The sequence below is a fragment of the Lolium perenne genome, chromosome 2 (genome assembly GCF_019359855.2).
Source record: "Lolium perenne isolate Kyuss_39 chromosome 2, Kyuss_2.0, whole genome shotgun sequence".
NCBI classification, from domain to species: Eukaryota; Viridiplantae; Streptophyta; class Magnoliopsida; order Poales; family Poaceae; genus Lolium; species Lolium perenne.
The window spans coordinates 283888859-283916521 of record NC_067245.2 but is presented as its reverse complement, the minus strand read 5'-3'; the positions used below and the strand labels follow the sequence as shown (position 1 = coordinate 283916521).

At 46.2% G+C, this 27663-nt stretch overlaps 1 protein-coding gene, 1 long non-coding RNA gene and 1 pseudogene across 7 annotated transcripts; 1 reads left to right on the top strand and 2 right to left on the bottom strand.

Moving 5' to 3' along the window:
• The first annotated feature begins 2081 nt into the window (after positions 1-2081).
• Positions 2082-10002, top strand: LOC127336594 (uncharacterized). 2 transcript variants are annotated; one of them, XM_051363427.2, is made up of 7 exons: positions 2082-2484; positions 2957-3031; positions 3108-3660; positions 3982-4367; positions 9147-9349; positions 9452-9605; positions 9706-10002. In XM_051363427.2, the coding sequence occupies exons 1-7, from the start codon at positions 2158-2160 to the stop codon at positions 9835-9837; spliced, it is 1830 nt and encodes a 609-aa protein (XP_051219387.1). In that variant the 5' UTR covers positions 2082-2157; the 3' UTR covers positions 9838-10002. The 2 variants fall into 2 exon arrangements, with proteins under 2 accessions (XP_051219387.1, XP_051219386.1); XM_051363426.2 differs by lacking the exons at positions 9147-9349; positions 9452-9605; positions 9706-10002 and adding exons at positions 4710-4909; positions 5010-5148; positions 5266-5561 and having other exon boundaries at positions 2083-2484.
• Positions 10003-14847: 4845 nt separating this feature from the next.
• Positions 14848-24935, bottom strand: LOC127336600 (uncharacterized). 5 transcript variants are annotated; one of them, XR_011752711.1, is made up of 14 exons: positions 24413-24935; positions 23657-23951; positions 22738-23141; positions 21969-22110; positions 21347-21447; positions 20959-21213; positions 18980-19102; positions 18625-18749; positions 17645-17888; positions 17127-17303; positions 16878-17017; positions 16556-16788; positions 16243-16466; positions 14848-15239 (listed from the first exon to the last, which is right to left on the bottom strand). It is a non-coding gene; the product is annotated as an uncharacterized lncRNA (long non-coding RNA). The 5 variants fall into 5 exon arrangements; XR_007873421.2 differs by lacking the exon at positions 16243-16466 and having other exon boundaries at positions 14853-15239; positions 24413-24932; XR_011752708.1 differs by lacking the exon at positions 16243-16466 and having other exon boundaries at positions 14853-15239; positions 18634-18749; positions 24413-24932.
• Positions 24936-25697: 762 nt separating this feature from the next.
• On the bottom strand, positions 25698-27391 carry LOC127336597 (subtilisin-like protease SBT1.4; annotated as a pseudogene).
• Between the last annotated feature and the right edge of the window lie 272 nt (positions 27392-27663).

Here is a 27663-nt window from a genome sequence, read left to right as displayed (position 1 = left end):
ACAAGCTAGTTAAGAGGCTTACTAGGGACTCATTGTTGTTTACATAACACACATGTATCAATGTTTCGGTTAATACAATTATAGCATGTATATAAACATTTATCATAAACACAAAGATATATAATAACCACTTTTATTATTGCCTCTTGGGCATATCTCCAACACTTTCATCGGTATTTACAGGTCTATGGTCCGTTATCTATCTTTGGCTTCCTTCAGAAGAGTACAAGATTGTGTTCTGGAAGAAGAAAGAAATTGAAGACCTCGAAGATTTGTTACTATCTTTTAGACTTTATTTTGTAATCGTTGGAGTCAGTTCATGTATCTCTACCATGTATTATTTGTTGCTATGAATATATGTGGTATTGATTGTCAAAAAAAAAAAATCCTAAGATGCATATAGTGATATTAACTTTATATTTTTTGATAAACTTTAGGCCATCTCCAGCGGCGTGACGCAAACGGTCGATGAGCGACCGTTTTCGTCCGCCGTGACCGGAAATGCGTCTGGCACCACCTCCAACAGGCGACGGAAAGTGACCGGGCCGTCCGCGGAGACGCAAACCTGGCCCAAATATGCGCCCGGTTTGCGTCTCTGTGGATGCTCGGCGGTCGCAGAAACTGTCCGCGTTGGGTGCATCCGGGCCCGGTCGGCAGTGAGTAGGTAAGCAAAAGATTTTTTCATTACTATTGATTGGCCAAAAGGACCATCTTTACAGAGATGGTTAGTCGAGTTAACCTAAAACTACAACGGTCGTACCTACTCGCCGTCGCGCAGCCTACACCGGTCTCGGTTACTCGCAGTCGCGTGGCCTACTACTGGCCGCCGGAAGGGCTGGCGCCGTCGTCGAAGCGGGAGCGCTTCGCGCACGCTCGCCGCGCACGCCGGCGAACGGACATCTTGTCCTATCGCCTGCGTCGTTCGAGGGCCTCGGCCAGGGAGCTGTCCCACATGGCCTCCGCCTGGGCCAACGTCACCTGGGTAGCCGCCGCCGCCTGGGCCTCCTCCTCCTCCGCCGCCTGGACTGCCGCCGCCGCGTCCTCGTTCGCCTGGGCCGCCGCCTGGATCGCCACCACGTCGGGGATGAAGCGGGCCCTGTCCCTAGCCGCCTCCGCCACCGCTTCGTCCCTGGCGGCGGTGGCGGCCTCCAGCTCCTGGTTCTCCTGCTCGACCCGCGCGGGAGAAGGGCCCCTACGCTGGAGCGAGTCCAGGTCGGAGCACATTAACCCCCGAGCCATGGCCATCGCATAGCCGTGGGCTTCCTCCTCCGCCACCCAAGCATGACGGCGTTGGGCGTCCCCGGCTAGGGGACTCGAAGGATGCGAGCAGAACCGGTGGTCGCCGGCGCACGCGAAGCGGCTGGGCACGGGGAGGGGGGCATCGTCCGCGATGACGTGGATGACGGTGTCCGCCGGAGGGGCCGCGATGGCCGCCCGCGCCTCCGCGAGCTCGGTCATGGCGTTGGCGATCTCCGCCTTGATCGCCGCAAGGCGCCCTTCCGCGCGCTCTGCAGCCTCCGCAACCTCCGCCTCCGCCGCCTCCAGGTCACTGGGCCTCAACGCAGGCGGCGGCTACCTCCTCCTCCTCCTCCGGGTGGAGCTGGCGGCACATGTGAACAACGTGCCCCCAACTAATGTGGTCGGCCATGGATGGATGGTAGGGTGAGGTGTGCCCGTCGCCCCCTCCGGTGTCCACCATATATAGCCACGGCGGGGCGGGAAACGGCGTTGGCGTGCAGGGCCTTTTCCCGCGCGCGCGTCGTCGCGCGGGAACAGTTAATCGCCGGTGGCAGTCCTCGACGGGACGTAAAACGCCATTAGCGAGTTTGACGCTGTCCCCGGTTAAAAAATGAGTCCGCACCGCTGGAGGTACCCCAGACGCAAACGGTCGCCCTGGGCCACATCGCGTCCACGGGCCAACGCAAACGGACATTTGGGATGTCCGAGATGCCCTTATATCATCAATATTGCTACAATCTTTCATAATTGGTCGATTTTTTAAAATTTAACTCAGTACAAAACCTAAAATTACTTCTTTGTGGTACAGTCCTCTCCTAGGAAACCAACTACACAAACGCAACCGGGGACGAGCAGAATCGACACCACTCCGCCGAATCAAGGACTGATCCCGACTCAACAGAACTCCGAGCTCCCGCCATGGCAGCAGCTTCCGTCGCCGGCGCGACCTCGCGAGCGGTCGAATCGCACCGCATCCCCTCCCCGGAACTGTCACCCCAGGCATCCTCCTCGACTCCCTCGTCCTCGTCGCGCGCCGCAGAGGCAGAGGCGAGGCCGGTGTCGTGTGATGGCGGCGCCGAGGAGGACGTGCTCCACCTGGACTCCCCGTGGGTCGCGGCGGCTGAGGCGGACTCGAGGCTGGAGGAGGCCGCCATGGCCGCGGTTGCGACGGGACTCCGTCTTTGCGCCGAGAACGAGGCAGAAGCAGATGAGATACGGGACAACCTGCAGCGACAGGACGACGAGGTTGGTCTGCTCAAATCGAGTTGAAATTTTTCATTAATCTTATCTATGAGCTTGATCTGAGCTATGGCGAAGATTTGCAATGCATCTTTTCAATTCGTACGTTCTGCGATTGTTTTGCTGAAATAGGGTAGCTATTAATTTTCTCTCGACCAACTAGTACTGTACTTACTCTGTTTAGGGTGAACTTGGAATTCAGGTCAGGAGTACACTTACTGGACATAGTATGTGGCTGCACCGATTAAGTTGGACCGGAGGGAATATTTTTAATTTATAATAACGAAGTATAGAATTTTTTTCTGATGAGTTGCATACATAAAAAAAAAACGAAGGAAAGGAAGCTTTGTTCGGATAGACTTTGTGAGGTTGTGTTGGTGCTGCTATTGCGTTGCTTCAGGGTTTGCTCATTTGAACAATTGGTGCTTTACGATTATAACATGCCCTCATCTGTTTCCTCGTTTGATCTTCACTACAGCTGATGGCATTGGAAGCAATATATGGGGATGATCTTACTGAGCTTGAAAACAAAGGAGCGCTCCGCTATTTTCAGGTTTCTTTTATTCTCCATCAGTGTTTTTGGTGATAAAAGCTTTGTTTTGATTGATTTTTTATTTCTCTAATTCCAGATTTGCATACGTTACGAATTGCGCGACGGCGCTGAAGTGTGCGCTAGGTTTCATTCAGTCAATAGAACTGGAGATGATGGGCGATGTACTGATGATTGTACAGAAGAACATGAGGAGGATGAACCAAATGACTTCTCCTACTCTTGCAACTTTGAGCACCTGCCCCCTCTGATATTGACATGCTTACTTCCGCAGTCCTATCCTAGCAAAGAGCCACCATATTTTGCAATCACCGCTAAATGGATGGATGGGCCTAATGTTTCTCAGCTCTGTGAGATGCTTGACACCATTTGGGCGGATCTGCCGGGGGAAGAAGTGGTATACCGATGGGTTGAGTGGATACGAGCTTCTTCTTTACTACACCTCGGTTTCGATACAAAAATAACATTAGGTCTAGATGTTCCTATGCACAAAGTAGATAACCGGGCAATCTCAAGAAGTCTCTCATTGGAGTCTGTAATCCCACTGATGCTCAGTTACAGTAGTAAGAAGTGCTATCAAGTTTTTCTTGAGGATCTACATGTGTGCATGATTTGCCTTAATGAGAGTAAAGGTAAGAGTTTTTTCCTTTTCTTTGAATTATTTTCTGTTGTGCAGTCATACCGAAGTCGTACCAATTGAGCATGCTCTCTTGTTATTTACTTTTCTTGGTTCTTCCTTGGAAGAATACCACCTATTCTGGAGCATCCGTTCCACTCTGTATTCTAGTTCAACAATCCCACAGTGGTAGCGTACCAATATGCGACTAAATTTCCATAGCTCATAGTAGATACTATATGGACCGGCTGGGCTGCTCATTCGGCTATTTAGGAAATTGAGTTAGTCTCATAGCAGTTCATCCTTGTGTAGACTAACTTTAATTTGAAAAAATTAGGTTCAAACTTCATCAAGCTGCCGTGCCAGCACATGTTTTGTATGAAGTGCATGGAAACCTTATGCAGGATGCATGTGAAGGAAGGTACTTTGTTTCAGTTAGTATGCCCTGATACTAAGTGCAGTGCTTCGATTCCACCGTATTTGTTAAAGAGGCTTCTCGGCGAGGAAGAATTTGAACGTTGGGATAAGCTTACTCTTGAGAAAGCATTGAACTCGATGTCAGACGTGGTTCACTGTCCAAGGTGTGCAATCGGTTGCGTGGAAGATGAGGATAACAATGCACAATGCCCAAAATGTTGCTTTGTATTCTGCTCGGTGTGCAAGGATCCACGTCATCCAGGGAAGCTGTGTCTCACTCTGGAAGAAAAACTTCAGAGACAGCAGGTAGAAATGCATCTAAAATCTCGTATGCGACATGACTTGACAACTGAGACTTTAGATTATTTATGTTACCGTCTTGCATTTATAGTTATACTGTGCAATTCATACTATTTTGAGTAGTTGGGGCCAGAGTACCTATACAACGACAAAACATGTTGCGTTTTGTTGATAAATCCTTCAAACATACAATATGCATTTGACTGCAGTCTATCATGAATATTTGAAGAGTGTAAGAGGCTTTTGGCGCCTCCTTGTTGCGCCATTACATGCTGTGTTAACCGCTGGAGAATAATTTCATTTTAATGAATATTCTCCCATCTGTTGACTTCAATTTTATGCCTACAGGCATCAGGCAAGGCGGCCACAAGGGGGATGGTTGAAATGTTGAGCATAAAAGTGCTTTACAGCGATGTTAAATCATGCCCAAAATGCAGAATGACCATCAGCAAAACTAAAGGATGCAATAAAGTGGTATGTATCAGTTGTGGTCAGGCATTCTGCTTCCTCTGCGGCGAGGCTGCAATCGGTGGCTATGCCCATTTTAGGTATCCCAGCCTGAGCTATCCAGGTTGTTTTAAATTAAAAACATGGGTCCATAATCTAGGTTTACTAATCTTTATGCATGGATGTTTTGACGAACTACAGAGGGAATTGTGGCCTCTTTGAGAAAGAAAAGGACACAAGGGATTGGGAGAAGCTAATGGAACAGCTAGCCCGACAAGTTGAAAGACAACCTGTGGGCAGTACTGTAAAATGTCCAAAATGCCGTCAAAAAATTTACAAGGTAAGGAACTTTATTTTTTCAATCTGCAACATGGCGTGAATGTAGTAACATTTTGATCCACATTACTGATCCCTAGTCTGACTCTATTGCATCTAACAAATTGCCACATGCATTCAGGATGATGATAAATATATTTTCTGCTGGGCTTGCCAAGCTAGCTATTGCACAATGTGCAAAAAGCCGGTCCAGTTTACAGGGGTACAGGGAGAGCACTGGGGTTCACCGGAATGCATCGGGACAAAGTTCTAACGTCAATTCCCTGCTCCCATTGTTACACGTTTGTAGGTTAGGTTGTAGTCTTGCGACTTTCACAATCCTGACAAATCACTTGAACATGATATATATTACAAGCAAGGGGAATTATATATTGACCATGCATGGTAAATTACTTTAATGGTATTATTACTCTCTCTCATCTTCTGGAAAAGTCTTGCTTTTCTATTTCTGCGTGAAAGCTTATACATTTGCGGCTAAGCATTTTTTGCCAACAGTGTGTACATGGAAGATTTGCTGGTTTTCACGCAGACGCGAGGCTGGGGTATTTCATTCTCGATAAAATGAAAAATACTACTCCCTTGTGTAAATTTGGATGTAACTGGACACTAAAAATTCAAATTTAGACAAATTGAAGACATCTTTTATGGGACGGAGGGAGTAGTACTGAACTTCATAGATGAAAATGTATGATTTCATTATCAAGGCTATGCCTCTTTTTTTACATCAAGGGTGAATGGACACTGAAATTTTGATGTATGTCTGCAATGTTCAGTTATTCAAGTACCTTCAGCAATCTCCGAAACAACATTTTTGCAATCCGATGCAACCACCATCTTTGTTAAACAAAGATCCTCCGCAAGCGCCAATGCTTATCTACATGCAAGAGATTCAAGCGTAGCATCAGTAATCCTAGGATAGACCATGACAGAAGCACCCAGGTATGCGCCATTGTCATCTCTGCATATAGCTCATGCCGCTCCCCTATCTCCATGACGTGAAAAAGCTGCGTCAACATTGAATTTGGCCAGTCTAGGTTGGGGAGGCAACCATCTAGCCTTTGAGGCCGAGACGACCAGGTGTATCTGGCTAGCCATTGGTTTAGCCACCGCTTGTAACTCCTTGAGATATGAGTTGCACCATCAGGTCGTCAGAGAGGGCCCATACACAGATACACTTGTCGACATGTTACAATTCAGCAGAGAATGCCTCCAGAAGTAAGTATCGCCGCATGGCGATTTGCACAAAAAATAACCCAAAACTGAAAGAAAAACACAGACTGTCCCTCCGGCGAAACTATTTCACGGATCTAACCCTTTTGTGTGGCGCCCCTCTCACGGGCGCCACATATGCCCATGTGGCGCCCCTGGCGCTGGCGCCACAGACCCATCCGACGTGGCCAGTCGACGCTGAGCTGGTGACCCCGATCCGACGTGGCAGCACGTGTGGCGCCTTTCCCGCCGGCGCCACACTTTGAAAGTGTGGCGCCCCTGGCAAGGGCGCCACACATCCACTTAAGTTTCGGCCGCGCGCCCAGCCCAGCCCGACCCTTCTCTTTCTTTCTCTTCTTCGCTCCAAGAACAGGCGGCCGGCTCTCTCTCTCTCTCCCTCCCTCTCCCCCCCACCAAATCCACCACCAAATCTTCAGATCTGTGCGTGGAGATCGTTCCCAACTCGTTCCTTGAGGTAATCTCCTCCGTTCCCCCTCTTTTCATCCATTGATTTTGTGTATTTGCTCCAATCTATATGTGAAACCCTAGATGTGGATTTGGTTGATTTGAGGGTGGAGATGGATTTGGTTGGATGTTAGGGTTGTTGAAGTAGGAGAAATGGTAGTGTGCTAGTTTGTATGGGTAGATTATGTTGATTATGGTAACTAATGAACACATGTGTGTATGTGTTGTTCCCATTATGCTAGGGGGATGGAAAGAATTGTTCATGTTCATCATGTGGAGAAGGATGCTTTCTTGAAGGGAAACATAGAGCCGGACCCGGAAGAGGTTGACTTGGTGTTTGACGTTAGCCCTAGCTTTGCGGAGGTGGTAGCACAAGTTAGGGTTGAGTTGAATTGGAATGAGCCAAATGATGGTGTTGAGCTAGAGAGAAGGCATAATGTGGGGTTTGGAATGCACACCCGTTGGAAGATAATGCGTATCAACTCCGAGCAACGTTGGTCCATTTACAAGGAGACGGTGGCCGGGTCACAAGATAAGGCTTTGGAGTTGTTTGCAACCAAGACGGTTGATGCTCGTATCGAGCTTGACCTTAACCGGCCCTCCTCCCCCATTCGAGAGAGGACTCCTCCACCCATGAGCCAAGAAGAGGCCACCCAATCTCCCATTGTCCAATCTCCCATTGCCCAACAACCTCCGTTGGATAATGAGTATGACGAGCATGACGATGGTGATGATGGTTTCGAGATGAATGGCAACAATATCGGTGATTTGGATAAATATTGGACGCAAGAGGAGATGGACCACTCCATTCCTTATTCCCGATGCTATGCGTCGGACTCGGATGATGATGGACCCGAAGAGGAGGTTGACGAGGATGGCTTCACGGCTAAGGAAGCCGAAAGAGCCGAGATCTTCAAGAAGGTAACCGGACGGGATATCCGGGTACCATTGTTCCGTGATGTTAGTCTTGCGGATGGAGCCGTGGTTGATGGTGGCAAAAGTTTACTTCTTGGAGCTAGGCCACTATCCAAGAGAGATGTGGATGGTAGGACGGCTATGATCTCTAAAGGGCTAACGTTTGATACCTTCTTGGAATTGAAGATATGGTTGAAGGAGTTCTCCATTAAGCATCATCGCCCTTACCTCGTTGTTCACTCGGACTTGAAGAAGCGGTACACGCTAAAATGTGTGGATAAAAGGTGCCCATGGGTTGTCCGTGCACGACCTTTCAAAAAAGGGCCCTCTTGGCACATAACAAGTTGTGTAGCCACTCACATGTGCCGGGGGCCGAAGCTTGATGGCAAGGATGCGCAGCCGGACCACCGTCAACTCACATCCGAGTTCATTGCATACAAGCTCTCGGCGGAGATCTCATCACTTCCTATAATGAGCATTAGGTCCGTGCAAGATACGGTTAAATCCCGGTTTGCGTACGACGTCAAGTACGGGAAGGCATGGAAGGCCAAACAAGCCGCATTCAAGATGGATCTCCAAATCTGCGATGGGTGAGCTCCCAGAGTTGCATCAAGTATAGAATAGTTGGGAAAATATATGGCCCTTTAGAATTCTTGCAGCCAAGGTATTAGGTTCATGTAGTAGCCTCCAAGATTGGCGAGCTAACAAGCATAAGTTAAAATTTTCGAGATCTCTGAAACCTAAACCTCCCAAGTGCTTTGATCTAGACATAACCTACCAAGACACCCAGCATGACTTCCTCTTCCCTTGTTTGCAGCCCCACCAAAACTGTCTAATGAGGGAGTTTATATGCTCGCATAGCTTACGGGGTAACCTGAAACAGGGCCATCGAATACACCGGTATAGCTTGGGCAATGGACTTTGTTAAAAGCGCCTTCCCACCTAAAGATAAAATTTTCTCAATCCATCCTTTTACTTTACCCCAAACCCGGTCCTTCAAGAATTTGAAAGTTCCATACCGTGAGCTCCCAACATGTGTTGGCATACCAAGGTACCTTTCATTAAGGGCCTCCACATTCACCTCGAGTATCTGTTTGACCTCATTACGAATAACCTGTGGGCATCCCTTAGTAAACAAAATTGAGGATTTATCTTTATTGATTTTTTGACCAGAGCAGAGGTGGACCTAGAAATTTATCGAAGCCTAGGTGCACTGCAAGGGAAATTTTTTTTTTGTTTTCTTTTCAAATCCTTCAAATATCCAATATGCATTTGATATATAAATCTCTCAAAGATCTTCGTAGAGTGTCATACGCTTTTGGCACCTCCTTGGGGGCATTACATGTCATATTGACTGCTGAAATATAACTTCAGGTTACTGAACATCTGTCGTCTTCAATTTTATCTTTGCAGGCATCAGGCAAGATGGCCACACGGGGGATGGTGGAGGACATGATTAGTGTAAAACTGCTTTACAGCAATGCTAGATCATGTCCAAAATGTCAAATGACCATCAGCAAAACTGACAGATGCAACAAAGTTGTGTGTAGCAGCTGTGGTCAGACATTCTGCTTCCGCTGTGGCAAGGCTATCATCGCTGGCTATGCCCATTTCAGGTTGGCAGTCTGAACTATGCAGGGTCTTTTATATAAATAAAGACAAAGGTTCATAATCTAGGCTTACTTATCTTTATGCATGCATGTTTTAACAAACTGCAGCGGGAGATGTGACCTCTTTCATCATAAAGAAAAAGACACAACAGACTGGGGCAAGCTGCTGGAACAGTTAGAAACAAGAAATCGCGTACGTACTGAAAAACAACCTGTAGGCAGTACCATAAAATGTCCAAAATGCCGTCAAAAAATTTATAAGGTAATGAACCACATCATTTTTCAGACTGGAGCATTCTGTTCAACATTACAGATCACCAGTTTGCCTCTATTGCATCTAACCAGTGGCCATATGCATTCAGGATGATGATAAATATATTTTCTGCTGGTCGTGCCAAGCCAGCTATTGCACACTGTGCAAGAAGCAGGTCCAGTTTGCCGGCAAACAAAGCGAGCACTGGGGCTCACAAGATTGTGTGAAGATAAAGTTCTAGTGTCATATCCCTACTCCCACTGTTACATTCTTTCAGATTAGGTTGCAGTATTGCAGGTTAGGGCTTTCACATTTGATGTATGTTTTATTGGGACACTTTTCTTCTATTCTGACTAATCATATCCCTTTTGCTAGTTCTAGTCGATCACAATTAAGTTAGTTCTAAGTCGACTCTAGTACCGTTAAATTTGTATCGTGATTCATGCACATGAGAATTGCACATATGTGTGCAATTACACATATTTTTCTCAGTGCACATGAATTGCACATAAAACTTAGTGATGTCATAGAATTTATCTAGTTCTAGGTCGAGCAAAGTACTAGCCGCATGCAATCAATTAAACATGACATGCGTGTATAACAACAAAGGGTGATTACTTACTCCCTCTTTTGGGTTTATTAGTTCTGCATTATCCCTAAGAATCAACTTCACCTATATAATATAAATCACATCTCAAGTTTATAGTGATATATTTTTTGTAATATATATGAGTGGAATTTTTTTGGCTCCAGGGCACCAGGATCCTATTATTTTAATAAATTCAGAAATCATATTTACAAATTTCAAAATAATTTGAAAAAAATCTGGATGTACCCAATCATGTATCCACAAACGTGCAAAATATTAATTTTAAATACTTTGTATTCAAAGCTACACAACAATGACAAACATGTGGATTTGAGTATGCATATTTAGAAATATTTAAATTTTATCAGAAATTTTCATTTTTGTGTAGCCCGCAATACAAACAATTTCGCGTTGCGATTTTGCATACTTGTAGTTCACTTCATTGGCTATGGTAGGATTTCTTTTCAAAAAAAATTAAACTTGTAAATATTTTTTTATACTCTTTATAACAACGGGCTCACTAGTGCTCAGGAGGCAAAGAGACTTTTCGTAATAAGTAAATTGATAATTTATAGGAATATACTAATATACCCGACCGACGGGAGTATGGTCATGCATGGTATGTTACCTTTATTTGCTAGAACGGAGATGCATGCGATTGCAACACCTGGATGCTATATTTTGAATTCGTGTGTGTATGTCAATCCTATATTTTGCGAAACACAGTACAATCAAAGACGCTCATACATACGCGCACACACTCACCCCTATGAACGCACACACGCACACCCTACCCCTATGAGCACCTCCAAGAGACTGCGTTGAAGAACTGATCCGGCGGATCTTGAGATTGACGAAGTCACCACAGGCGCCTCGCTGTCGACGGGAACGTCGCCTCCCACTGAAGAATATTCCGCCTTTATGAGACACCAAAGTGTCAAATCTGGGATTTGAACTCTGGTGGGCTGGGGGTGCCACTGCCCTCCTAACCATCCAACCACAGGTTGGTTCTCGTCAATCCTATATTTTGAAGCACATTTCTATCATATTCTTGTGTTTTATTTATTTATTATGTTTGTAGAATTCTGCAAACCAAGCATGCCCTCAACCAGAGAATCCCTAAGTACCCATCAGAAAACTACAAGCAACAATAACATGAAGTGCAAGGTTACATCATCTCCACCGACAATCCCAAATAGGAGCCCAAAACAGCATCTAACAAGCCACTTTAGCGTTTGGAGGATCGCGATCTCTTTATGGAGGTGTCTACACGATTGGAGAACACGGCCACGGAGTTTATCTCCCAACATGGGTGGCTGCATAGTCGGAGGATTGAAGCCAACGGAGCGTCATAGTAGTTGGCTTTTATCTTATTTTGTATCGCTCTTTGATGGATCCTAGACTACTGAACGGCTGTGTGCATCCTGGTTATGCAGAGGCTGGGTGTAATGCTTAAAACTTTTTGAGTAATAAAGCGCCCCTTATCGAAAAAAAGGGGAAAGAGGTGTCGGGCCGCCGATGACAGTGCTCTGGAACACGATCGTCGCCATGGGGGATGTATTCTTGCTTATGTATTTCTGAATCTTCTTGGCGGCGGCGAAGGTGACAGCTGTAGCGGGGAGGATCTGGGGGCTGCCGGGGCAATCTCAAGAGGTCTCTCATTGGAGTCTGTAATCCCACTGATGCTCAGTTACAGTAGTAAGAACTGCTATCAAGTTTTTCTTGAGGATCTACATGTGTGTATGATTTGCCTTAATGAGAGTAAAGGTAAGAGTTTTTTTTTTCCTTTTCTTTGACTTATTTTCTGTTGTGCAGTCATACCGAAGTCGTACCAATTGAGCATGCTCTCTTGTTATTTACTTTTCTTGGTTCTTCCTCGGAAGAATACCACCTATTCTGGAGCATCCGTTCCACTCTGTATTCTAGTTCAACAATCCCACAGTGGTAGCATACCAATATGCGACTAAATTTCCATAGCTCATAGTAGATACTATATGGACCGGCTGGGCTGCTCATTCGGCTACTTGGGAAATTGAGTTAGTCTCATAGCAGTTCATCCTTTTGTAGACTAACTTTAATTTGGAAAAATTAGGTTCGAACTTCATCAAGCTGCCGTGCCAGCACATGTTTTGTGTGAAGTGCATGGAAACCTTATGCAGGATGCATGTGAAGGAAGGTACTTTGCAGGTCGGAAGAGACAGGAATGATGAGCAAGAGTGCCTACACGAAAGGTCGAATCCTCTTTAGGGCCGGCCGGCCGGCCGGCCGGCCGGCGATCCATTGCCTCCAGCGGCCACCCCCAGCAATCTTGGTAGGAGATCATGTCGACGACGAGGATGTACGCGTAGAGGAGCTTCTTCTCGCCGGCCATGGCCATCTCATCTCATCTCCTCGCCGACGCCAAAGTCCAAAGTCACAAGTCACACACACGATTCCCGCACGCGGTGTATGACAATGGACTTGTATTTATAGAGGAGGGAGGCTGGTTTGGATACTTTGCCTTGAGGAGTTGAAGCCAGAGCAGTTTGCTGTCGTCCTCCGTTAACATTCTCCAAATCCATTTAGTCATAAGGGCAAGGTTCATGAGCTTCGTGTTCATAACGCCAAGCCCACCCTGGGCCTTGGGTTTACAGATGTCCTCCCAGGCCACCATATGATATTTCCTCTTATTACCTTGTCCCTCCCAGAAGAATCTGCATCTGTGTCTGTCAAAGCCTTCATGAGTACCATCCGAGAGGAGGAAGAGGCCCATAGAATAGATTGGAAGGTTTGACAGGCATGCATTGATCAAAACTAGGCGAGCCGCAGACGACAAGAATCTGCCCTGCCATGGTTCCATCCTGAGGCAAAACCTGTACATGGCCTCAAGACAGGTGCTCTCACCCATTCGAAGATACTCATCGAATATATCCGCAGCCATTCCATATGAGAGCATGCGAATAGCCGCGGAGCATTTTTGGTAGGAGGTGAAGCCTAAAGCACCTGTTGCATCGCGCCTGCATTGAAAGTAGGGGTCGTAGTTTCTGACGCCCCCTAGAATGACCAAGAACAGGTCCCTTGACATCCTGTATCGGCGCCGGAACAGTTTTTCCGGGAAGATCGGATCAGTGAGGTGGAAGTAGTCCTTGTGGAGGCGGGCCTGCCCTTCCACTATGTTGCGCGGCAGGTTTTTGGAGCGCCCCTACACAGAGCCCCGGTGCTGTGGCCCTGGGTTAGAGGTGAACTCGTGGATCATGGAGGCCGCAGTAGTTGCCAATGTCTGCGTCGACTCATCGGACTCCTCGTGGATCATGGAGGCCGCAGTAGCTTCCCCGGGTCGCGCGGCGAGGCCTCTGGTGCGGCGGCGAGGCAGGGCCCAAACGGAGTTGCGGAGGCGGACGGCGATGGAGCTGCGGAGGCGGACGAGAACGAAGACGGGAGCACCGGCGCCGTAGGAGGGTGCACGACTAGCTGGACGGCCAGCCGCCAGGTCGACCCGCCCCGTCGAGTGTCGCCAAGCTCGTGCGCATCCGCGATGGTGGCGTCCTCGAGATCGTGCGCGTCTTGGAAGAGGGAGTGCGGGAACTCGCGCGCGTCCAGGTAGTGAACTCGAGGCCATGGCCATCTCATCTCATCTCCTCGCCGACGCCAAAGTCCAAAGTCACAAGTCACACACACGATCCCCGCACGCGGTGTATGACAATGGACTTACATTTATAGAGGAGGGAGGCTGGTTTGAATTTTCATCGAGGCAAAAGCTGAGCGGGAAAGAGTTTTTGGCTCTTCTCTCCTCTGCTCTTGGTTCGTAGCTTGATGGTTGGTTTCATAGATTACTGATGTGAGTTGCCTAGGGAAGACAAACAAACGCCCCATAAATTAGGCACCTTTCCTTAATTATGCGAGCAAGCGCAGAATTTGAGCATACGATGGGAGTAATTCCTGGTCCAGGTCAGGGGCTGGATTCCTGTCCTATTAATTAAGTAATTCCTTAATTCACGGACTGGATTCATATCTATGTTTTTTTTGTGTCCCCAAGGTCTTCTCCTTATCTACCATTTGTCCGTTCGGCTGAAATTAGTGGGTGCAAAAATGATGTACATATATACAGATGTTTTGGGCAGACTCGAAGACCCTTCATATGGATTAATTTGCAAATCTTCACTTTCTCCATTATGTTGCCTAGCATGGTGGATTCGTCCGCACATCGTACGATCGGTCAAGCTTTTCTAGATGATGCATTGACCTCGTAAAATATGGACTAGAGTAGTTAAGTAGGCTGAGAATTTGGGAACCATGAATCACACAATCGAGGTTACCAAATCAGAGCACCCTATCTATGAGGTTGAAATCCCAGATAAATAGACAGAAATCCAGCATGTAAAATATTCTCTTTCAATAGTTTTTCACTTAGCCTGGTAGAACGGACTTTTTTGCAACCGCTAGCCCCCACGCATAGTCAACTGGAGCTAGCAAGCTCATCAGGCTTGTGTAACGGTGACTTGCAGGATTGACCATGGTGTGGGTGGGGTTGACCGCGATAAGAGGAACAAGACATCATGTCTAGCTAGCTTGTAAAACCAATATGACTTGAAATATTCCTGGTATTACAAAGATTAGGCACGTTGGTAATAACTCGTGGAAGGAGCTCAATCGACGGCTGAAGTGTTGGAAATTGACCTTAACTCTATTTTGGACATCCACATCACTTCGCAAACAATCAACTACTAGTACTATGCATAACACATAGGTATTTAAGGATACATGGAGTATATGAATGTAGTAAAGATGACAAGTGCAAATAAAGAATAAAGAAATACACGGGTAAGAACTAAATCTACTGATTTGGACGACACAATTCGACTACTTAGTATTACAACAAATGGAACAGTACTGCATACGCCGCCGGGTCAAGGCATAGCGGACCGGAGGCAAGCCGCACCACCCGAGCCAGTTGGCGATAGACCATGTCTGCGGAGCCCCACGAGGATGGGCCGTGTAGTGCTCCAATGAATACTTCTTTACAAGACACCTTCTTTACGAAATGTTGCCGCCTGGATGAACTTCCACCACTAGGGCTGCACACCATACAAAACAATGCTATAAGACAAAATAGCAAGGCTGGAAAGAAAGTAAAACCAACAACATGTTAAAATCTCTCCTGCTTGTGGCCACGAACATGCATAAAACAATTTATGTTGATGGATTTTAATCATATATAACTTCAAAATGACTAATACCAACTATCTCCTATTCACATCAAGCACTGGCTTAATGTATCACCATCACCTGCTTAAATATATTTGTCTCAGATGATGAAAACCAAGAGGCTCAGGTACCAGCAACCAAATGTAACAGAATTTAAGCCACGTATGTATAGATGCATTATTGCAAGGGTTGGACGTGTGCCTTGTAACATAGTATATGTTTTATTATAAAATCATATAAGAAACTAGTGTCAACACCTATTAAATAAGAAACCAACATATAGAGCAAGACCACACAAGGTACAATAGTACCAGCTATGCATCACTAGCATAGACTCAAATCCCAAGCAATGATTTATATTATCACTAGCACAAACTTTCCTTAATAATGCAAAGGCAGATGAGCAAATTATTAGAGCACGTTCGAGCAACTCAAACACACATGTGCATTCTACTCTTACGTCATTATAGATTAAGTGCTTCTCATGGCATTGCAATCAGCAATCATGCTGGATCTAGTCCAAAGCATAGATCAATAAGGGCATATTCTAGCAAATCAAACACACATGTGCATTCTACTCTTACATCGTTATAGATTAAGTGTTGCTCATAGCATTGCCATTGCAATCTGCAGTCATGCTGGATCTAGTCCAAAGCATAGTTAAATAAGGGCAGCACAAGATATCCTCGACATTTGAACAATATTTTTCCCTCAAATTAGCGGAAGTGCCCATGCTCAAATTTTGATTAAGGAAATTAGTTACAGAAACTAAAAATCTAATCTTTCCATGCAGGAATCACATATTCCCACTCTAGCAAACATAAACAGCACAGTCCAGGGTAAAGAGGGAGGTATCGAGAGAGAAAGGGAGACCTTCCGAGGAGGGACGTTGTGATGTAGGAGACGTCCAGGTCGAAGAAGGCAGGGGCAGCTGGTCGTACTAGACTGCCAGCAGCACCAGCGGCAGCAGGAGTTCCCGTGGTTGCTGGCATCAGCTCCCATGAACTACACCACCAGAATACCAACGGAGGGCACCGACCAGAACACCAATGGAGGTCGCCAGCGCCACCACAGCACCACCAGAACAACAACTTGACCTGAGCAAAATGAAATCGAAGCATGCATTCAAACACAGATCTGAGCCAAGCGGTTCAAGGAGGAGAGACATGGAAAGAAAAGTGCTTACTTTCGGGCACGGGGACGCAGTTGGAGCATCAGCTCCAGGTCGAAGAAGGCAGGGGCAGCAGGTTGTACTGGACGCCAGCAGTACTAGTAGGAGCTCACGTGGTTGCCGCTAGCAGCTCTGGTGGACAACACCACCAGAGGGCACCACCACCGGAACACACAGAGGGCACCACCACCAGAACACCATCGGAGGGCACCAACGCCACCACACCACCACTGGAACAACAATGTGACCTGAGCAAAATGGAATCAAAGCATGAATTCAAACGCACATCCGAGCCAAGCAATTCAAGGAGGAGGGAGATAGAAATAAAGGTGCTTACTTTTGGACACGGGGACGTAGTTGGAGCATTAGTTCTCCTACAGGTCAGAGCAGCAACAGGCCTGGTCGATGTAGTGAGCTAGCGAGGACAAGCACAAGAACAAACTAGTTACTTCAGGTCTTAGCTCTTTTCTTCTTTACCTGAAAATCACAAACAGAAAGATCAGCCTCAAATGTTTAGTATATGGAATTATAATTTGAACTCCTAAATAAATGTAAAGAGTTCGAGCCAAAGAACACAGCCAGTCACCTTCACGGTAGTGTTTGAACTAGGTTTAGAACCATTGTTCCCCTTGGCGTTCCTAGCAGAAGTAAAGCATCTTGTTGTGCACATGGAGTCTTCTGAGTGCAAACTGCTACATATTGCTCGACACGAACATAATGATGGCCTATGGAGTGCTTTTGCGGACCAACTCAAGACCCAGACCTGAAACGCAGTTTTGCTTACATCAAGTAAGGTGGTTGCGGTTATGGAGTAATACATTTGAATTTTTGGAGACACGAATATAAGTATTTCACGAAGGTCTGCTATTGAAAAACAAAGAAGACATGAATTTTTGGACTAGAACAACATTTTTGGAGACGTAGAAACACTACAATTTTAAAGGAATATATACAAGTACAACCTCATGTGTCAGGGGGTATTCAAACATGTCGTCCTCATCAACATCAACACAAGACGCACACGAACGCACACACACCACCAGGCCATGAGGGCCATGATTCAGAGCACCACAGAGGGGGTTGCAAGATAGAAGGAGCATGTACCGCTCGGTTGTAGCAGAAGAACACCACCGCCACCATGGTTGTGTTGCTGTGAGCCCACCACCATCAGGCTGACGGCGGAAAGAGATCAATCAACACGAGAACGGATGCTCAATCTTGCATTCCACGACTGTAGATTCAACCTCCAAACTATTCAATTAAACAAAGGCCAAACCCTGCATTTCATAGTTGGTGAATCAGTAAGAAGCTACACCTCCATGAGTATCGAGTTTGAAAAACACTCTGGCTGAAGAAGAAAACTAATGAGCATATGTGAAAAATCCTCAAAAGCCAACAATTGCACATATGAATGGCATATCAGACTACCAGACTTAGTACATCTTTCATCAACAAGAATGTAAAGATGAATGTATTCAGATATTTGAATCCACCATTCTAAAATGAATAAGAAACATGCACAAGCTTCGCTAATATATGCACATATATATACTTACAGAGAAGCATCACCCAGACGGACATACCATTGATAATTCTTGAATAGAAATCTCACTAGGCATATATAGCCATGCTAGAGCAACAAAATTTATTTATGGACGATGCTAAAAATCCTATCAGTCTAACATATTAAGAACAAACTCTTGCATCAACAGGAATATAAAGATGAACCTATTTCACAATTTGAGTTAACAGTTCTAAATCAAAGATGAACCTATTTCACAATTTGAGTTAACAGTTCTAAATCACAAGCACATGCTTCGCTTTCAGTCGATACAATTAATCTTCATGCTGACTACTCTGTGTACGTAGACATGCACATGCTTAGACAGCTCATGCACTTGTCCCTCAAGAAAAACATGGACACACTACTAGCATCTGATGATGGCTCGAACATGTTCTTCCAACGGAACTTGGGGAGAATGCATATTGTTGTTTCAATCAAATCAAATGAATGGCAAGACACTTTCTTTAGTCCATGCACACGCTAACCAGTAAATATCAACACTAAAAGCATACAACAATACCGAGTATACCATCAGATCAACTTTTTTTGCCAACAATAGAATTTCAGTATAAAACTTGGTCCTGTAATACCTATACTGCACCCCATCTTCTTTTGGCTGTCTGCTGCTTCACTCACTCCACCAATCTACAAGAAAATGATAAGCAAAAAAATGGTTTCAGTCAAACCAATGAATAATAAATCGAGAATGTGTATTTTCATTGTGTTTCAGTGAATCAACACTTGCTTAAGGACAAAAAAATTCTGGGCAGCTGAATTATTATTCTTGTCTAACCTATTTATTTGCATTTGGCAAGAAGATAATGCACATCTGTAGTAACAATAACAAAGAGCCAGGGCTTAAGAGAGTAGATTACCTTGATGCCATTTAACTTGCGCTCGAGCTCATCCACAACCGAGCAACAAGATGTTGGCAGTGGCCTCTCCGCCGACATCAGAAAGAGCAGAAACATGTGTCCCACAGAGCAACCAAGGGTGCACTGCAGAAAAAAAACATTAGGTACAGATCATCACGGTAAAAAATAATTGCTACGGTTCAGTACATGAAAAGTATAAGCATGCATGACATTCTCTATGCTTGGCATGCAGAATTTTCAAGAATATAAATTAAACGCTAAAAATCAGTACATGTTCCTAAATAACAAGTATTACCTTCATTCCGAAATATAAGCCTTATATTTTGGAACAGAGGTGGTATCACTTTATCATGCTGATTGAACTTCAATTGCTTAAGTTCTTCTAGATCCAAAGAGATGATTTTTTCCAGGAGAGCAAAAATGCTGAAGTGGCTGGTATACAACAAGGTCTGAGATTCCAAACAAAGGACAACAGACCATCTCAGACTCAATAGATTGCGATATTTGATGTTGTGCAACTTAAAAATGAATGGACATGTTCAGGTAATTTTCTCCCTATAGTCGCTACACTAAATAGCTCATGTTTTCCTTACTGTAATCAATAAGAGGGTTTCCTAATGCAAACAATCTCTTCTATGTCCAGAAAAACAAACCAGCAATCTAGGTTCACGTATCCATGAAAAGGCACTAGCTAGTCAAAGTGTTAAAGTAGATAAGTAGAGAAAAGCTTTGGTTTAGCTAGCAAAATATGAAAAAAAATTCAGTGCTCAATTCAAATATGACATAATATTCAGATTCATATAGGAGAGCAATAGCTCAGAAGTTACAAGTACTTGCAGTATTAATATAATCTCCAAGTACAATTTCCAGGAATGAACTTCACCACAGTATGCTAAGCAGACTCATCCGAAAAACCTTGCTTTTGAATTATGTATTTCAGGAAACCGTCATTTATGGAGGATCCGAGGAAATTTATGAGTTAATTGCAACAAAATAAAAACATTTCCTTTAGAGGACAATTTCATCCTGGCGAGGCAGGGAGTTTATCGGGCATCCGTACGGGCGGGGCCAATCGTACCGCCCGTACTGAGCTCCGCCGCCTTCCCCATATCAAGGCAAACCGTTTTTGTAAAGTGCACCACACCAGAAACGCAACGTAGAAGCCAACATTAGCCCCAGTGAGACAACAATGCTTCTTTTATTTTTTAGTGTCATCATAGAAAAAGAACATGGTTATTCTAACTACCATGCACTCTAGGAAATAAAAATTAACAGTTGCTAAAGGGAGAGATATCTATATCCATTAAGGATACAAAAAAATTTCAAATCTAGCTTGGATATCTGACATGTAGCTTTGACAGTCTTCATTTCAGAACCACCAAAGATGGTTACCAGCACATATATCTAATGGGAATGTAAGAAAACACTAGTGAATCAAACCTCAAATAGATTGTGAAATAGATTGTCACTGATATGATATCTTACTTCTAGTTTCAACTTTCAACATCATACATCAACATAACATGCAACCTGGAGGCTCTCGGACCAGCTAGGAGGTGACTAGGTCTAGGTGGTATTAAGATAATATCGGAACAAAAATGTCAAGGAAGTAATAGATAGGAAAGTACCAATCAAACAACCAAAACCTACATGTTAGCTACTTGGCTCAACAAAAATCAGATGATCTTGACAATCAAAGATATATCTAAAACTGTCACAACTTCACAAATTACAACAGGATGTGACAAAGCATTTTATACAAATCCAACTCAATTTTATAGCAGTAATTTTGGTCAAAATTCACTGAATTTGAACACAATTCAGTCATATCCCAAACAAATTCGGCAGACAATCTATTTATTTATACCATCTCAACTTGGACATATTCAAATCAATTTCAAAAAGATATGAACGCTAGGTACAGATAATGAATGCATCTTGGACTGAAAATTAGAGAGAAAATAACTTAGAAAACGTACCTACTATCTACATAGATGAGCATGTAAAGCCAGTTACTATCGACGAAGGCAGACAATAGCAGCGTTGGGTCCGTCGCACGCCTCTCAGCCCTTGGTCTGGGCGACAAGGAGGCTCAGGCAGGAGGGTGGCGGTGCTGGTCGCCATTCGGCGTCAATGCCAGGCAAGAGCACCGATGCGGTCGCCACCGCTGGCAAGCTGCAGGGCTCCTCTCCAGCTCAATATCTCTCCCACAAGATGCCCAAGATGACATTCCTCTACAAGTCGGAGAAATATTTCATGCTATAATCATTCACACATGCTACCCACTCGGTAGTCATATGGAAGTGCAATGTACTGAAGGAAACACACGCACATCATTCAGAGTAAGAAGTGGCAGATTGATCTTACTCTGAATCCCATAGCTCCAACGAGCCCTGCTACTCCAATCGATGACAAGACTGGGCATCGATGTTCGGACATACCAGGAGCAAGCATGTAGGTGCAAAACTCTGACATATTCACAACATGGGGAAAATGTAAACCTATAGCTCGATGGAACAAAAATAAATAAGAAAAATCAAGGAAGGCACAACCCTTCCCCAACCTGGTCTGTAACAAGTGCTAGTTTCTCGATGAGACGCAATGAAAGAGGATGCAACATCGTAACAGAGAAATAGCACTAACTACCACCTTAACATGGGTGAACCAAATTTCCATAATCCAATAGAAAAACATCACAAGTTTTGATACAATGATACAGTCCGTTCAGCTAATTGAACAAAATGAAAAGATTATGTGCCTTATAGATAAAGCAAGCATAAGAAATGTAGAAATATAGATAAGAGTCATTACAAAACTATACCTCTACATTATAAAGCTTTGCTCTTTGCATCAGTAGCTAGCAGCCGTGATAAATTAAGGTAGGAGAATCTCAGATACAAGGAGAGCATATCGCACATGATTTCATCGCATCAGACAAGCGCAAACTTAGGGCCTCCAGAGCTTAATCACAACAACAGATAGCACTTACGGAGAACATGAAGAGAAGCTCCCGGAGGTCGCAGGCCCTGCTGGTACTATCTCTGGCCTTGTAGCTCGTAGTAGAGGCAGCATTCTAGCAACCGGTGTTCATACTGGCCCTTCCACAATAGAATGTCCCAGTTTGATAAATCCTGTGAGTAAAGCATGGATATCAACTTCTAAAAAGGTACATAACATCCAAACTTAAAAAAACACTTAGATATTGGCAAAAGGGATTTCATTTTACTCGCAGCATAAGAATAGGAATAGTCAGCTGTTATCACTTTACTCTTAAGCCTATACCAAGTAAGGAAAATACTCCTAGTCAAACCATCAAGAGGGCTAACTACTGGAGGACAATACGACTGTTAATCAGGTAAATAAAGAGCATGACAAAATAAGTGTACTTTCGCAAGCTAAAACCATCATCAGGAATTACATATATATAGATGGGAAAAGTAAGTGCAAATAAGAAATTATAGCGTAAACCATGATTGAGCTGAGTACATTGAAATGCAACCAATGGTTGACACGTTAATAAGTAGCGCCTGCCATGTCAGCAAAAAGAAACAAGAACTTGAGTTAACAAGTTAGGAAGATAGCTTCCAAAAAATGGATCTACATCAGCTATAGCTTGACCTTTTGTTGCTCAAATGAATCGCCAAAAATCCGGTAACCTTCTAGAGATTTATTCTTTTAGTACAAAAGCTGAATCCATTATCAAGATACGAGAACAATGATTAATCAGGACTACCAAGTAATTTGTACAAAGCAATCACCTAGATACCCAAAAGATGGCTGGAGCAGGACATAGCAAGTAGGCTAGAGGACAAGGTAAAAAATGGACTTTTTGCATGGCATCATCAACATCTCCCTCGAGCTCGAGATGGGGATGGACGAATTCCTCATCGAGATTATCTAGCTCATTCTCCTCCACCCCTTCTGGATCATCATCCACGTCCATACCCTACTCCATCCCACTCCTTGCTCCAGGTGGCACGGACAGTGAACAAACATAGGAGTTGCTGATGGAGGTGCGGGCCATCAACCTCTCTATCCAAGCGGCGGGGAGCGCCGAGTAGGGCAACAGGGAACATAGCGTGGAGGTGTCACTGTTCGTTGGCAAGAGTTGTGTTGTACATGGTTGTCACCTTCCAGTGAGGCACACATCTCCTCTCTCTGTCTACCACAACAAACCACCCGTTAATCATGTATAAAACGAGTAGCATGAGCAAATATGTTTTACTTTTGAAAGTTGAAACCATTATGAAGAATTGCATGTATAGAGATAGGAAATAAACAAAGTGAATACATTGAAATGCAAACAATGATACTTGAAAAGATAATAAGTAGAACCTGCCATGCCATGTTAGTAAGTAGAAACAAAAACCTTTTCTGTTAATAACTTGAGAAGATAGCTTTTTTATTTCATGAGACACAGCCGTGGTCATACAAATGTATGGATATGCACTTAAATGTTCAAGATATAGAGCTAAATCCGGCTTGGTTTTCTTAATCAAATGAATCGCCAAAAAATACGTACTACCAGAGATCGATTCCAAAACATCTCAACAACAGTAGCTATATGTGGATGTTTTGAATTGCATACTGTAACTAAGAGAAGAAAGAACTAACTAGCATATCATTCACAGACAGAAAAACACTTGAAATAGACCTAGAAATAGGTGAGAGGTCTACCTCACTATGGCAGAACAAACTAAACGAAGACATGCAGTAGTAGCAGCTGCTAGCAGCCTTGGTTCGTCAGCTAGGTCAGGGCAGCAACGCTCCAAATGCCTCTCAGCTCTTGGTCCGAGGGCAGGGAGGACCGAGAAGGAGTGCACATGGCGTTGCGGTGAAGTTGGTCACTGTCCGACTTCAGCGCCAACAAGAGCGCCACTGTGGTCGCCACTTCACGGCAAGATGCACAGCGTCTCCTGTTCAATCTCTCTCACATAGGTGCTCAAGAATATGTCCGATCAATGAAACAGACCTAGAAAATTTAATACATTAGGTGAATCAATACATAAAAAAGGTGAATCAATACAAAAAAGGTGACTCCAGTGCTAGTACATAAAAAAGGTGAATCAATACATCGATACCCAGATTTGATCATTATATGATGAACTAGAATCCAAACCAATATTTAATACATTAGGTGCTTTCCAAAAGAAAATTGCATCTCACCAACCAAAATTCATGAATGTTTGATTGCATCTTGTAATAAAAATGAGAGATAGCTAGCAGATCACACATAGAACAAGCGTGCAATTAAACAGACCTGGAAAAAGAACAGACCCATAAAGAGATTCTATTATGATCTGATGAACCAAACAGAGGACGGAGAACCAATGTTTGTGGGTGATGTACTAGTATTTAAAAACGTGGTGAATCGATGAACCAACACACAGCTTTGATCGTGAAATCCAAACGATTTTGCAGGGGAAAAATGACCTTTTGCGGGGCGGCGTCATGGAGGGTGCCTCCGTCTAGTTGGGGCTGGGCGATCTCGAGGATGTCCAGGTCGCCCCCCTCATCCCCTTCTGCCATCGGAGGAGGCTGCCCCTGCAGCTGCTGCAATCCATCCGAGATGGAGAAAAGGGCGGAGGAGGAGGGTCAGCGGGAGATGCAGACACCCGGGGCACTCGGACGCGCTCGCCGGCGGTGATGCGGGGCCCAAGATGGGCGACCGGCGCTACAACGTGGACGCCTGCATCCGCGAGGGCCGCGGCTGGTGGCTGGCTACGTCTGCTGCAGGTGGCCGGCGAGCCGCCCCACCGACTAGCTATTCCTCGCTGTGGGACTAGACTAGAGAGGATGGAAGGGGGAGAGGGGGGAGATTGGAGGGGAATGCGTTGGGGAAAGGAGGAGGCGGCGACCTCGACCATGGTGTGCTGCGGGTGGAGTGAATGCCGGCGGGTGGCGGCGGAGTGAATGCCGGTGGGTGGATGGCGGGGGTATCGAGGTTGGGTCGCGTCTTCGGGAGGCTCGAGGCGTTGGATCAGAATTTGAGGATTGGCTTTCTGTTGACGCATTGGCTCTAGATCAAGAGGCTAAATTTTCTCCGCTAATTTCAGCATCTCCAAAATTTCAGCGGCGTGCTCAACTCCATTTTCGTTTCGCGCTGGATTTTGTTTTAAAATGGGAGGTGCTGGAGTAACGGATTTGCAATATGGCCACGCGTGCATCCACACCAGTTACGAACTCCCTCCTTACTAGTAAAATGTAGTGCATATGAATTTTTAGACAAATCAATGTAAAGTTTGACCAAGTATGTGTAGAATTATGGTAGAAAGGTAGTAGGTAGGTATTTTTTGTTGTATTGAAGAAAAAAGATCCTCCATTTCCTGGGCCACTTGATTTAGTAGTATGTTTGGACGATTAGTTTCTGTAGCAAGGTAGGTAGGTTTGGGTAGTGGGTGGTGCGGTTGAGGTTGAAAGAAGCAAAGCAAGTTTGCAAATGGATGGAGAAAAAATAGGTTTGGTTGAATCGGGAATTCGGTGCGTACAGATGGTGGAATCGATGGATGGATGGAATCAAGAAAGAAAATGATTGTTTTATTAGGAAACATCATAAATGGAGTGGAGTAGTAGGTGCTGCTAGCGTGCACTTGGGCGAGTTTGAAAATCAATCGACGCAGTTAAAGAGGCAAGTTTGGGTGGCGGAGAGTAAAAAAAAAAAAACCAACCCGCGGGGAAAAGCGTCAAGCTTGATTGAATACTAATCAATTAACTGAGCTTAGCAGCCCGGGCCCAGCAGCAGGCGCGCGCGTGAGATGTTGTATTGCACTCGCCTCGTGTCCCACTCGAGGCCCGAAGGCGAGCTGGCGCCGGTCCATGCAGCGAGGATTTCCACGCCGGGGGCGGTGATGTCCGGCTTGAGGATCTCCGGCGCGAGGACGTTTGGCCCGCGGCTCGAGAAGGACGCCATTCTAGGGGAAGGAGGTGTCGGGCCGCCGATGACGGTGCCCTGGAACACGATCGTCGCCATGGGGGATGTATTCTTGCTTATGTATTTCTGAATCTTCTTAGCGGCGGCGAAGGTGACGGCTGTAGCGGGGAGGATTTGGGGGCTGCCGAACGCCTGCTCGCCCATCTCTTTCGCGCTCGTGAAGATGGCTCCCACGCCGCCAGCGAGTTTCACAGCGTCCCCTTGCTTGAAATTCACGCCGGGGTCGCATAGAACGATCTTCCCGGCGACCGTGGCGCGTTCGACTTCCGGCTTCACGGGTCTTTGAGCCGACGGTCCGGCCGTATATCGGCGGTACCTTGGTTGCGCCAAGCGGGGCCGGCGTACAAGGAAGAGCACGGAAATGTATCGCCGTTGCCGAGAACCACGTCCGCCGCGAACCGGCGGTTGACGGTTGACGCGCCGGCGTGAGCAACCACGGCGCCACGTTGCGGGCGATGAACTCGCCGGGACCGGAGTTTCCCGCGGAGGCCGAGACTAGGATGCCCTTGCGGACGGCGCTGAAGGCGCCAACGGCGATGCTATCCATATCAAACGACTCTGCCGAGCCTGTGGAGCCGAGCGAAATGGAGATGACGTCCACCCCGTCGGCGATGGCCTCGTCAAACGCGGCAAGGACGTCAGAGGTCATGCACCCGTATTTCCAGCACACCTTGTAGGACGCGATGCGCGCGCCCGGGGCCATGCCCACGGCTTTCCCTTTGGCGTAGCCGTACAAGGCCGCGTCCGCGACGGCAGAGCCGGCGGCCGTGGAGGCGGTGTGCGTGCCATGGCCGTTGGTGTCCAGCGGCGACCTCGACTCCTCCGTCTCGTTGATCGGACGGCCAAGTTCAAGCTCGTACCCCTCGTAGAAGGCCTTGGCGCCGACGAGCTTGCCGTTGCAGTACGCGGAGGCATTGAACGACGGAGCCGAGACGCAGCTCCCTCGGAACTTTCCGGTGCGGCGGCGGCGAGGGGACGGGTCCGCTGCGAACGAGTCGCGGTCGATGGGGTACACGCCGGAGTCCATGACGCCAATGACGACGTCCGTGGCGCCGTTGGACGCCGGGAGCAAGCCGGACGAAGCCGAGAGGCCGAGGAAGGACGGCGTCAGCGTGGTGTGCAGCTGAAGCGTCGCGTCAGGGACGACGGCGAGGACGGAACGCTGGGACGCTAGGCGCGCGGCCTGGCGTCCCGTAAGGCGCGCTGCGAAGCCCGTCGCTGCGTGGGAGTAGGAGTAGAGCACCCTCGGCGCCGGGACGGACATGTGCACGGGGATGTGGTCATGCAGGAACGAGCCGTACGCTCCGGTGGCTACCAGTCCGCCGCGGTCCGGCAGCAGCGGCGCGTGCTTGTGCGCGACGTGCACAATGTATGAGGACTGCTTCTCTGTTTCCTCCGCCGCTGCCGCAGCGAAAACAACGGCGAGCAGGATACATAGAGCCCCGCATCGTGGTCGGGCCATCGTTCGTCGCACACTATCAGTGAAGGATGCTGTGGTGGTGGTGGTGTGCAGAGAAGGGTGATCGGAGGCGCGAATTAATAATAGTTGCAGTTGAGCTTCAGCCCCGCATCGTGCTGGACTACTGCAGTCTGAGGGACCGGCAGCAATCATGTGTGATACACACAGGAACCAAATCAAGCGAAATTGCTTAAATATTGAGAGGTTTATCTCGAGCCAGCAATCCCGTTATGTAGGTCTAGTCCAAATCAAACTGGTTGGAGCTTCCAATGTGTGACGCGCTAACAGCACATT

Excerpts from the sequence above, each read along its gene's own strand:
- LOC127336594 (XM_051363427.2), top strand. The coding sequence starts at position 2,158 with ATGGCAGCAGCTTCCGTCGCCGGCGCGACCTCGCGAGCGGTCGAATCG. Across the intron at positions 3,661-3,981 it reads TTGCCTTAATGAGAGTAAAG|GTTCAAACTTCATCAAGCTG; the intron begins GTAAGAGTTTTT and ends TGAAAAAATTAG. Across the intron at positions 9,350-9,451 it reads GCTGGCTATGCCCATTTCAG|CGGGAGATGTGACCTCTTTC; the intron begins GTTGGCAGTCTG and ends AACAAACTGCAG.